This window comes from Cladosporium halotolerans, assembly GCF_011745625.1.
Source record: "Cladosporium halotolerans strain TM138-S3 chromosome Unknown Sca77, whole genome shotgun sequence".
Taxonomy (NCBI): Eukaryota; Fungi; Ascomycota; class Dothideomycetes; order Cladosporiales; family Cladosporiaceae; genus Cladosporium; species Cladosporium halotolerans.
In genome coordinates, this window is record NW_027191528.1 from 19,328 (window position 1) to 31,382 (window position 12,055).

A 12,055-nucleotide genomic window follows, 5' to 3' on the forward strand; every position below is an offset into this window, starting at 1 on the left:
ATTTTGTGTCGCGAGTTGGTGAAGGGTGACGTGTTGGATGATCAATGGCAAATCGAAATTGTTGAAGGTATTTCACACCTTTTTGTTGTTGCCACACATGTTCACATGCGAGGAAGGCACGAATCGTCCGTCAGGCATCAAGGCATACATCAATCCGCTAGCCACCGCATGCTCTCTGAGCAACATTTGGCTTTCATCAGGCTATGGAAGAGGGCAACAACTTGAATGCGTTTGATTCGATTCCGGACCAGGGAATGAACAGACACCTGATCGTTTCCCACAATGGAACACATCCAGTTCACACGTCTTGGATGCGGCTTACCTTAGCAGAGCGAAGCGCAACAAGAGAATGCCACAAACTTTCGGGTTGGCGGGCTTCACCGCGTTACATCATCTATCACATGCCGCCCGCGTCTGCTTTCACACCACGCGACCATCAGCACCGCGCTCTAACATCGCCTGTCGCTGCGAAGCTGCGACTATCTCTTCCCTCTCTCATCTATAGCTCCTACACATCCTGCCTGTCGCTTCCATGTTGATGCACGCCTGGACGATTCGCCTGCACCTGCGATGAGGCTAGCTTTCACTCACCCTCCCGTTGTGTGCTCATGAGATGACTCTTCTCGCCTGAGGTTCTTCAGTTTGAGCGAGCAACCAACCCACCAAGCACCCAGACTGCAGCCTGATACCACGCCGCCAAGATGATGGCCTCCCGGATCGTCTCGAGGCTGCTGCCTGTCGCAGAAGGCGACTCAGTCTTCGAAGACGGCCGTTCTAACGCTGACATGGACTTCGAGCCGTCTAGAAGAGCCGGTCAGGGTGGATACTTTGTCTCTGGAGATGATGACCCAGAAGCGATGCTTTACGAAGCTTCGGTGGACCGCGGTCCTTTCCGCGACCTTGCCAGCCCGGAGACGCGACCTCTGGCTCATGGCTCAGTGTCGCTAGCCCACAGTCAGCCAGCCTGGCTTGATGGACAGCAGAAGAGGAGGCAAGACGAGGAAGAGGAGGTACCCGAGTCTTTGCTGTTGGAGCGTAAGGGGAAGCCTACGCCCAAGCGAGGAGATACCCCCAAGAATCAAGGCGCTGGAAGGTCGAGGACAGACGAACAGTGGGACAAAATGCAGCAACAACATAAGTTACATTCTTCGAACGTGCTTCACATTGCTGGAAATGCCCCACCAAGGCCAGGGAATGACCCTGTCGCCTCTCCGCCCGCGCGACCCAATCCTCAAGCCAACGCAATGTGGACCTTTACAAACGCTTCCAACATAGACGCCTTCCTACATGAGGCTTACCAGTACTTCGTCGGACATGGAATGCAATCGATTCTACTCGCTCGCTTTCTCTCGCAGGCTACAGAGCTCTTTGTCTTCTGCTTCGCAATGTTCTTGACAACTTGTATCGACTACTCAAAGATACCGACCAGCAAGAAGACGTCAGAAGTCCTGGTTCCCAAATGTATCGACCACGCGCCATGGCTCAAGAAAGCTGCAATCTTCGTATTCATCGTCTACTGGGGTATGATGTGTGTCCGCAACATAAGAGAGATTGGTAAGCTGCGGCGGATGCGTGACTTCTACACGCACGTTCTTGAAATCGACGAGGATGACATGCAGACTGTTTCGTGGCTGAGAGTTGTAGATGGGTTAGTCAGAGTGCAGAACGCAAACATTGCCACTGCGGCAAATGGGCCGCGGATGAAGCGATATTTAGACTACAATCGCCCGCAACAGCGCGTCACCGCAGAGACTGTTGCAAATCGGCTGATGCGCCAGGACAACTACTATGTTGCGCTGTTCAACAAGGAGATTTTCGACTTCACTCTTCCGGTCCCGTTCTTGGGCAGCCGCACATTCTACTCGAAAAGCTTGGAATGGTGCATCGACTTCTGTCTGACAAACTTTGTCTTTGATGAGCAAGGCGCGCCCAGGCCATTTGCCCTGGATGTCAAGAACCGCAAAGTACTCGTCGAAGGCCTACGGCGGCGTCTACGATTTGCTGCGCTGATCAGCATCATCTTCGCACCATGGAACATACTCCGTTTCTCCATCGTCTACTTTTTCCGCTATTACACTGAGTTCACGCGCAACCCCGCGCGAGCCAGCCTTCGTGCATTTACACCCTTTGCCGAGTGGAAGATCCGCGAATTCAACGAGCTTGAGCACCTATTTCAACGCAGGATACGCCAGGCATATCCCTTCGCAATCGAGTACCTAAAGCAATTTCCTAAGGACAAGACGGACCAGCTCTGCCGGTTCGTAGCTTTCGTCAGTGGTGCATTCGCCGGTGTTCTAGCCCTTGCAACTCTGTTCGACTCCGAGCTCTTCCTTGGCTTCGAGATCACCGAAGGCCGGACGACCGTCTTCTGGATCTCTGTCATGGTCGGCATCTTCAGCGTGGCGCACGGCGCCCTCCCCGACGAAACCGAAAGCCACGACCCCGTCCTGCACCTTAAAGAAGTCCTCCTCTATATCCACTACATGCCCTCGCACTGGAAAGACCGGCTGCACAGCAATGAAGTTCGCGCCGAGTTCTCCGCCCTCTACCAGAACAAGATCCTCATCTTCCTCGAGGAGATCCTCAGCCTCGTGCTCTCGCCCATCATCCTCTACCGCAACTCCACGACCCGCTGCGAGCGCATCGTCGACTTCTTCCGTGAGTCCACCGTGCACGTCGAGGGCGTCGGCAACCAGTGCAACTTCGCCGTCTTCAACTTCAAGAAGCACCAGCACGCCGTTGATGACCCCCAAACAGCTCTGCAGGAGCCCGACGGCCTGCGCGACGACTACTTCGGCCTCAAGGACGACAAGATGGCCGCGTCCATCCACAACTTCGCCCAGTACTACAGCGCATACAACCAGCGCCCCGGCGCCGCCCGCAGGCCCTACCAGCGCCCGCCCGACTGGCCGCCCTTATCACCACCAACCATCGCCGAGGAAACCGAGCCCGCCGGCCGCCCCAGCGCACCGCATGCAACACGGCACTCGAACTTCGCCCAGCGCCGCCACACGCCCTTGTCCCCGCAACACCTCGCGCGCGACCGCCGCCCCGCGTCTTCTCGGCAGGTCTCCCTCGGCCCGTCGGAGAGCAGGCTCATGGCGCAGGACAGCGATTTGGACGACTACGAGCGCACGGTGGGGCGCGATAGGCTTGAGAGCGAGACGGAGGGCGATGAGAGCGCGGGGCCCGGGCAGGAGGGCGTGCTGGGGATGCTGGCGCAGTTTACTAGGGCGAAGACGGAGAAGGGGATTGAGATTTGATTCTGTTGAGGTTGGTGCGATGGGGGAATTTGGGGGAATACCAGGTCGTTGGACTTCTTGATAACTGAGGTAATGGATTGGAAGTGCCATGCTCTTACCACTGGATCACGACTGTGCTGGGAAATGATACTCATTTTTTCCACTGAAACTGCTCTGCACTCCATATGTATACCACCGATCTATGTAACTCGATCGCTCGGTCAAAGTAATACGTAAGCCGTTAGGGGTCGTGAGCGTCTCGTCTCTCTTGTCAAGTACACACATAGCCGTTCATCGTCGTCAGGAGGGAAAAAATAGAATAAAAGAATAAACAGAGAAGAAAAGCTCGCCGATTCTCTCCTCTCTCTCACGAGAGGGAGGCCCAGATCCAAGCGTCGTCCAAAATCTCAACTTCGACAACACACCCAATCGGTCAGTGGCTCGCTCGAGCCTATTCAACCAATAAGGATCCCTCCTCCTCAAATCCACACCATCCATCAGAATCACTTGAATCACTCCCCCTCCCAAACCCCCTCAACCCCCAACCAATACCTCTCCTTCTCCCCACACCACCTGCCCCTCCCGTCAACCCTATCCCTCTTAACGCTCCACTCGCGCCTCTCCGCCGCCCCGCCGAAACCCTGACCCTCGCACCACGAGAACATGACCTCCTGCGCCGCGAAGACGAAGCACTTGCGTGTGCTGGCCGGCAGCAGCGCGGCATTCGTCAAATCCGCGCGGATGCGGTGCGTGGCGTCGTCGTAGGAGAAGAGCGCGAGGGCGGCGGAGATGGATGTGAGGAATAAGGTGAGGAGGAGGGAGAGCAGGGTTGCGGGGGAGGTGAGGAGGGTGTTGTGGAGGTCGGCGAGGGTGAGGGTGGGCTCGGTGTCGGAGACGATGGCGCGGACGTCGAGCGGGGAGCAGGCGCGGGCGCGGTAGGCGCGGAGGAGGGCGCAGGCGTTGAGGGCGGCGGTGTGGCCGAAGAGGTGTAGGAGTATGGGTTGTGGGGGAGGGGGCTTTTCGCTGGGGTGGGTGGGGAGGGAGGCGGTGAGGGTTGTTGTTAGGGCGTCGAGGTCGGGGGAGGTGGTGCGCCAGGAGGAGCTGCGGAGGAGGAGAACTTTGGCGCTGGGGTAGAGGTCCTCGTAGCCTGCGATGTAGGAGGCGATTTGGGAGTCGGTGGCGTGAGGCCAGAGGCTGAGAATGATGAAGTGGGGTGGTGCGGTTGTTGATTTTGTCACCGGCGTGTTGACTAGGCTGTTGTCGACTGAGGAGGAGATTGACGAGACGGATTTGTCTGATCGTGTTGATCGGGTTGAGTTGGATCGTTGGACCATGGTGAAGGGAAGGTCGAATTTTTGTGTCTCTAACGCGTCGATGTTGACCTCTGACAGAGGGTGGGTCGCGGGTGTGTACATGGAGTCAGCCATGTCGGACGAATCAGGCGTTTGATTGGAGACTGGATGGCTGTCGTTGTGCATTGCGAGAACAGAGAAGGCGCGAAGGTGCTTGATATTGTCGGCTCAGTGGCTGGACAGTGATCGATTTGATCCGATGACAGAGAGCCCAGTAAAAAGAATTCGAGATCGTATGGGCAAGACTGTCTGACCCTCCAACCTCGTGGCGCTGGTCTTTACGGATTAATCAAGAGGTCGACGGTGTGAGCTTTGCCCCAAGCCAGCCTCGCAGGGTAGATTGTGCGGGTGAGACCTGTCTCGAACGGTACCGGTTCCTGACGCTCCTTAGCGCACATCAAATCTCAACGTTAGCTTTCGATAGCAATGAGGGGAAGATCAAGGTTTTGTGTTGATTGATTGATGGGAGCCAAGTCGGGTGTCCATACATGCTCCAATAGAACTTTGGCGTCTAAACGTGCCGTGTCAATCGAAGTGAATGCACACGACCCCTGCACCACTTTACTTACGGACCCTGTGGACGTCATGGACTCCAGCCGTTCTGTGAGGCGGGAGGGCTGCCGTTGGCGATGGAGTTCGTTCCGCGCTGCACTGTTGAAGTAGGGCGCGGCCAGACTGGCCATGGCCAGCAGGTGGTGCCATTATTTCACTCGAGACAGCGTCGCACGCCAGAGGAGAGCGGTGACGAGCCAGTGGACACACCACGGCGGAACTATGGCTGGGCAGACGTCCATATCAGCAGAAGTGCATGGCTAAAGGTGTGTGGCGGACCAGAGGATAGGCAGATGGGTCGTGAACGAGCTCGGATAGCTACACGCGTACCAGCAATCATGACCGTGTGGATTATGCAGGCCAAGACGTGAGGAGCGGGAGGAGAGAGAAGGTTAGAGGTTGGCCTTCAACGCGGTGGAACGGTGCGTGGTATGCCGGCCACCCGGCAGGCGGGCGGGCGGGCAGGCAGGCAGGCAAGCATTGTCTTCTTGGCTGAGGGGCGCTCCTAGTAGAGCTTGACGGGTCTTGGTGGCTTCGAAACACGCCCACGCGTGCTTATTGTGTGCCCAGCGCGGGTAGAGGCCGGCCGATGACAATCGCTCTCCTTGGGCGCCTGGAGGCTGGACGACGAGTGCGATGAAGCCACCGCCCCTGGTGACGAACGACAGGAGGCTCGCGGACAGGCGTCGACGCTGTTCTCGCCAAGTCGACGCGACAGAGGTACTTCGAACTGCACCGCCGTCGAAATGAGGTGTCTGTTACCCGTGACGCGGTATAGGCCGGGATGCGCGGGCGGGCATTTCCCCTTGCATGCAGGCGTGGCAGGAGGCCAGGAACCGCCGCCATCGATGAAAAGGATCGCCTGAGCTTTGGCTTTTTGCCGGCCGGACTGAGCGCCGTCGGCGACCCGGCGCTTGCGACCGCCGACCTCAGACCGCGGACTCAGGCCGGGCTCCATCCTACCCAGTCTTCTTGCAAAGAAAGAGACATCTACCGGCGCTCCTGTCTCGCAAGTGTTGCTGTCTGCCTTGGTAGCTACACATGTCCGCGGCTATCACAACATTGGCATTGGCATCTGACCATTGCGCGTTGCGTCGCATTGCACTGCATGGCATAGTACAGCACGCACCTCCAGCAGCACACGCGCACGCGCGCTCCCCGGCATCAGCTCGAGCTGACGCACACGAAGCCACTCCATCCCTGCACGCCGGCTCCTTCGAATCTACTGCGCGCGTCAACGACGCTGTATAGCGCGCGCCGATCGCACAAGCTGCCCCGGGTGAGACGCGACGATCACGCAGCCGTCCGCCCTACGGCCAATGGGCCGGCGCGGTGGGGGAATCCCGACGCTGCAGGCTGCAGCTGCTCTTCGGGACGTCGAGCGTTGTGCTTGCTTGCTGTCCACGCACGTGGGGGGTAGATACCTCTCATGCAAAGCAGCCTGCAAAGCAAGCTGCGATTCTCCCGGTAGCCACGGCTTTGCGCTCTGCGGTTGAGGGCTGCAAGACGCAGATGCAGAGGTAGTTGCTCATCACTTCAGTCATCTCCCACAGTACGTAAGTTTCATGGACATGGTCTGGCCTGGCCTGGCGGTCGAAGTACGACGCGAACGCAAAGGCAAGCACCCGTGGCCTCACTTATCTCCTCGCCCACGCATCCATTTTCGCCACGGTCTGCCGGTCGAGGCGCACGCGGCGCGAATGCAGAGGCAGTCACCCGTCACCTCACTTATCTCCTTATGAACCTCGCATCCATGCTCGCCACGGTCTGCCGGTCGAGGCGTGCCTTCGATGCCCGACGGGCGAGACTGCGGAGACTTGCCGCCTCACTTCCAGTATCTCCTCACCTTCTCGACCGGGTGATGGCGATCGATGGCCTGACCAGACCGCGGGTGCCCTGGCGGCGCTTATCTCCTACCGTAACCTTCTTCTCGACCAGAAATTTAGCAGTGGACACTCGCAATCCCACATGCCCTATCCCACCTCCCTCAGAACTCAGCATTCTGAAACTCCTACACCCACGGTCCACCTCCCCTCACATCAGCGTCTGCCAGAGCTCCCGTCTCCAACGTCCGTTGCGTGGTCCTTTTCGTCACCACGTATAGCCAAGCCTACCTGCAGCTATCGTCGTCCTGGTCAAGATGGCACCACCATGATCATGCCACGCAAACACTCACTCCCGGTGCGCGACCCGAGATTTGGGGGCTGCGCGCGGTGTTCATTCCATTGGTGTGACCGTTTAAATCGAATCGCTTGCCAGTGAGGATGACGTGGGATGATCGCCTTTGCGTTTGCTTTGCCGTGCGGATTACGGTACATAGATTACATAGGTCCGGGGGGAGTCAGGTAGTCACACGTGGTATCGAAAAGAAAAAAGGCAGCCTCGATCTGCCACACGGGGGCCGTGTTCGCGTCGAACGCTATCAAAACCAGCTCATTGGCCAGGAGAAACAAACCAAGGAAAAAGCGAATACGTTCCCAAAACCCCCCTCTTGCATACCATCACATTACCTCATCCCCCCAATCCAGCAACCGCTCCTCTCAGTCCTGCCGCATATGACTCGGCAGGTTCCACCCCGCATAATCCAAGTGCACAAACGCCCTGTCGACATTCGGCACGCTCTCAATAACATACTGCAGACTCTCGCCCAGATCATGACTATCCCTCAAACTCGTCCCTTCATCGAGCACGATGTCGACCTCGACATTGAGCTTGTCGCCCGAGTGGTACGCTTGCAAGCCCTGGATGGCGCGGATGGTCTTCGCGAAGCGCATGGTGAGGTAGAGCAGGATGTTGCGCTCGTCGGCGGTGGCCGCGGCGCCGGTGAGGTTGCGGATGTGCTCGGACGACGTGTGCGACCAGTTGATGATGACGTAGCAGGACAGCAGGACGCCGCCGAGCGGGTCGAGCCACCAGATGCCCGCGTAGTAGCCGACGAGCGGGAAGATGATGGAGAACGTGTTGAAGACGACGTCCGTCATGGCGTCTTGCGCGAGGGCTTGGACCGAGCTGTTGGGGATGAGGCGGCACCAGAGCCAGCAGGCGAATTTGATGACCACGGTCGCGGCCATGATGGCGATCGCGGGGATGGTGAGGGCTACGAGGTTGTGGTCGGGGCCTGTGAGGCGCTGGAAGCCTTCGATGGCGACTTGGAAGAAGGATAGGACCATGATGACGGAGAAGACGAGGATGCCGACGGGTTCGAGGCGACGGCGGCCGATTGGGTAGGCGTATTGGTCGTGGCGGGAGATTAGGTAGGTCGTGACCCAGACGATGGCGGTGGAGAGAAAGTCGAGGGCGGCGTCAACGAGAGATGCGAGCACGGAGATGGAGCTGGAGAGTGCGACGACCACGATTTTGAGTAGGAGTAAGATCGTGTTGGCGACGAGGTTGACGTAGATGGCGATGGTTACGATGCGAGACTGCGAGCCTGCGTCCTCTTCGGGCTCGAACTCAGGTGGCATGATATGGGTCGTCTCTGCAGACTCTTCTTCGTCTTGAATAGATTCCGCGGATAGCAGTGGCGTGTTCTCATCGTTCGGTTTGACACGATAGATGTCCTTGGTTCGCACGACTCGATGGGTCGGCTTGTTGCCGTTGACTGCCATGCCTTCCGTGGGTGGTGAGCCAGTAGGTATCGTCTCCTCTGTCTCTGCGATCGTCGCTGGAACGTCCGGAGGATGTGGCCCGCCCTTGTACCAATCCTGAACACTTTGCGCATGATGGTATTCCTGGATGAGGTTGTGGGGCAGACTGCTATCTAGGAGACGATCGATGTATAGGTAGTGTTGTATCAGGTGGTTGCAACGCTCGTAGTATGCGCGTATAGGTTTCTTCATCTTCTTCAACTCCTCCTCAGGCTTGTAGTATTGCTCCCAGCGGTATCTCGGGTTGTTATAACCAATCAACCGCATGCTACGCATTTGCGGCGTCATGAGCAAGCTCATACGACTGTCTTCCATCGGCTCGCTATCGCTGTCGCCCCACATTGGAGTGAAGGATGAATGCCTTCTCCCAGACTCCAGGTCGTTGGGGTCGGTAGGTGCGCGTTCGCCGTTGCTTTGCTTGCCATTCTCGGAGGAGAAACTACTAGGTCGCCGACGAAATGCTCGCTTGTCGTTGCTACTGGCCGATCGTGCAGAAAGTAACCCAGGCAGTGCCTGTCCGCGGGTGGACATGGCGTTGTCTTCATGGTTGACCGGGAGGAAGCCCTTCAATCCGGGTATCCGGTAGCTGCGCGGCGAGTCGCGTTCGTCATCGCTCATGGTTGGCAGAATTGAGGCCGGTGCAGAAACCGGACGAGCGCGTTGCAGCTCCTGTCAATGGCGATGGCCGAATGCGCCGAAGTGAATCGCAGGATTTGAGGTGTGATGCGATGGGTAGGACAGAGATGCTGGTGGGAAGGCGTCTTTTCTGTGAGAGCCAAAAGCTGCAGGGCAGGTCTTAGCTGCTTTACCCCAGATTGGCCTTCTCGTTGCCGTGGATCGTCCACGCGCCGGCTCTGCACCAGCGACGACGGCGGGATGGGCCTTGCGCGGTAAAGCGGGGCCGCGATGGCTGAGAAATTATCAGATAAGATGGTCGGATCCCTCCTTTCCCAAAGCGCGCGCCAACCTCGTTTATTCTTCCCTATACCGCAAGATGCAGCCCAAGCCGCTCTCAACGAATTCTTCAGCTGTGTATCTCTCATTTTCCTCGCTTATCAGGCGTTCATAAGCTGTGCTGTCGGCATAAGGTACCTTATGCTTCTCCTGTCAAGCTTAAACGTGCTCCGCTTCAGCCGTCCAGTGACAGTTCGTCTGGCCTCCACGGGCTTTCTATGGAACATGGGGCCTCAGGCGTCTAGGCATCGAGAACCAACATCACCTTTCGCGCAAGCAAACCACGATCATTAGCCCCTGTGACACAAACCCGCATCCGTCGGTCTCGCTTCGAATTCGACCCTTTCGGCAGGTGACTATGGATTTTCGAGCGACTAGCAAACCCCCGGAAAGCTTGAGCTCTGGCCTCTCCGATCATCAACAGCGTTCACCATTAAGACAGTCGTTACCCAATCTGCCGCCCCCTATAAGAGTCACGCCGCAGACAGTGCATCTCTATTGACGGTAAGAACACTTAGATGCTGTTTGTGTCGCCTTGGATGATCCTTTCCACTGGCGTCACTGGGCCTGTATTTAATGTGGCAATGTTGTCCGCAGCTTGCCATAGACTGTTGCGATATTCCACCCATATCTTCCCGTTCCTATACTCCTACTTCCCTTGTCACCTCAGACCTTCACCCCCAGTTTCTTGACAAGCGGGTAGTGTATCCGCTAAAGCCAAAGGGTCATCCCACCTTTCTCCTCAACCGTGGAGATATCCAATTAACTACTCCAATATAGAAACCAAGAAGAGACCGACCAATAGTGCTATAGCACCTAATGGACCCTACACTCGCGCAATGATGGAAGCCGAAGCCCGGCGCCGCGGTCTACAACTAGGAACAGCGCCGCCCGGCATGATGGGACCTCCAATGATGAGCGGCACTCCTGGAATCATGGGTGGCCGTCCGATGATGGGTGGCCGTCCGCAAATGATGGGCGGTCCTCAAATGATGGGTCATCCTGCAATGATGGGCCAGCAAATGATGGGGTCTAGACAGATGGGCCCGCGATTCGATGATCCTACGATGATGGACAGGGGGGATCCTAGGGAGGCTGTGAGGGGAATCAGGAGGAGAGGAATGGAAATGGAGACTGCGAGGGGCGGGATACCTCCTCGCATGGCAATGGAGGCAGGACCGAGGCGAGCGCCCGTTCTGGTCAGGGCCGTTTGGGCCGGCTTTTGGGGGACCGGGGCTCGAGGCGCTGGGAATGGGAGGTCGCTCGATCCCAGGGATTGGGTTGGGGCCCGGTATGCGCGGCGGCTTTGATGCCATTCCGGATAGCTTTGGCACTGGACTACTTACAGGCCACTCGCATTTGGGAAAGAAGCCAGTAGGCGTCGGTCATGGGGGACATATGGATGCCGGCTTCTTGCGTTCGGACCGGACCCATGAAATTCAAGTCGAGGCCCTGATGGCCGAAATGTCTTTGGGTGGCCCGAGACGCCGGCGTCGTCCGCCGTGCTGATCGTATTCACGGAGAAGCTCTGGCGGGTAGTTTCAATATGTACACCGGAATTTGATCTTATGTTCGGCATGAATAAGTATTTGGCCCAAGTCACCACGTCTTGCACAATCCTATGGCCTTTGACTCTTGTAGATCGTTGTAATCATCGCAAGAGATAAATCGCGTCGGAGACCGTCTTTGTCAAATCTTCTACCCAGTGGATTGTACTCTAAGCTCGATGCATCGTGGGAATGAAATTGCGGGAACGCTAGTTCGTGGCATTGGCCACTCAGGAAGGATCACGTCAGTTTAAGATTTTCGAGAAGACTCCTTTGAATTCGGTGTTTGCACAATCGACGACTAGTTGAACAAGTATAATGATTATCAAGGTGAAAATAACTTCAAGTACAATCAACATAACCGCAGACGATAATATTTGTCAACTCACCATTATCATGGCCTCAGGCACCTCAAGATCTCAAGCTAGCATGAATCTGCAGCCTATAACAGACACGCTATGAGATACCAACAGGACGAATTTATGCGAATTCAGCTTTGCTATCGTCTGCGGTCACAGATTAGTGAGTTTCCCAGGTAGCAAGCAAACAGTTTGAAACTATTCACGGCGCCAGAGGTTCACATCCAACACGTCAGCCACGCAGTCACCGCTAATGAATGGTAGGTTGCGAACAACATCATTGTTGACTAGAAGTCTTCCCCGCCGTGTGCACAGACCCACCGCGTGCTCACGCGACGCGTTTGTCAACAGACGGCTTTATCGTCGTGTATCTCCATCAATTGTTCAGCTATGGATGCAGCA

At 56.8% G+C, this 12,055-nt stretch overlaps 4 protein-coding genes across 4 annotated transcripts; 1 reads left to right on the forward strand and 3 right to left on the reverse strand.

Annotated features, from left to right (window-relative positions):
* Positions 1–701: 701 nt before the first annotated feature.
* Positions 702–3,263, forward strand: WHR41_09244 (uncharacterized protein; the record flags this gene model as incomplete). Its single annotated transcript, XM_069377848.1, has 1 exon — positions 702–3,263. The coding sequence occupies one exon, from the start codon at positions 702–704 to the stop codon at positions 3,261–3,263; it is 2,562 nt and encodes an 853-aa protein (XP_069225136.1).
* Positions 3,264–3,754: 491 nt separating this feature from the next.
* Positions 3,755–4,669, reverse strand: WHR41_09245 (uncharacterized protein; the record flags this gene model as incomplete). Its single annotated transcript, XM_069377849.1, has 1 exon — positions 3,755–4,669. The coding sequence occupies one exon, from the start codon at positions 4,667–4,669 to the stop codon at positions 3,755–3,757; it is 915 nt and encodes a 304-aa protein (XP_069225135.1).
* Positions 4,670–4,991: 322 nt separating this feature from the next.
* Positions 4,992–5,663, reverse strand: WHR41_09246 (uncharacterized protein; the record flags this gene model as incomplete). Its single annotated transcript, XM_069377850.1, has 2 exons — positions 5,164–5,663; positions 4,992–5,105 (listed from the first exon to the last, which is right to left on the reverse strand). The coding sequence occupies exons 1-2, from the start codon at positions 5,275–5,277 to the stop codon at positions 4,992–4,994; spliced, it is 228 nt and encodes a 75-aa protein (XP_069225134.1). The 5' UTR covers positions 5,278–5,663.
* Positions 5,664–7,686: 2,023 nt separating this feature from the next.
* Positions 7,687–9,411, reverse strand: WHR41_09247 (uncharacterized protein; the record flags this gene model as incomplete). The annotated part of the gene is made up of 1 exon (XM_069377851.1): positions 7,687–9,411. The coding sequence occupies one exon, from the start codon at positions 9,409–9,411 to the stop codon at positions 7,687–7,689; it is 1,725 nt and encodes a 574-aa protein (XP_069225133.1).
* Between the last annotated feature and the right edge of the window lie 2,644 nt (positions 9,412–12,055).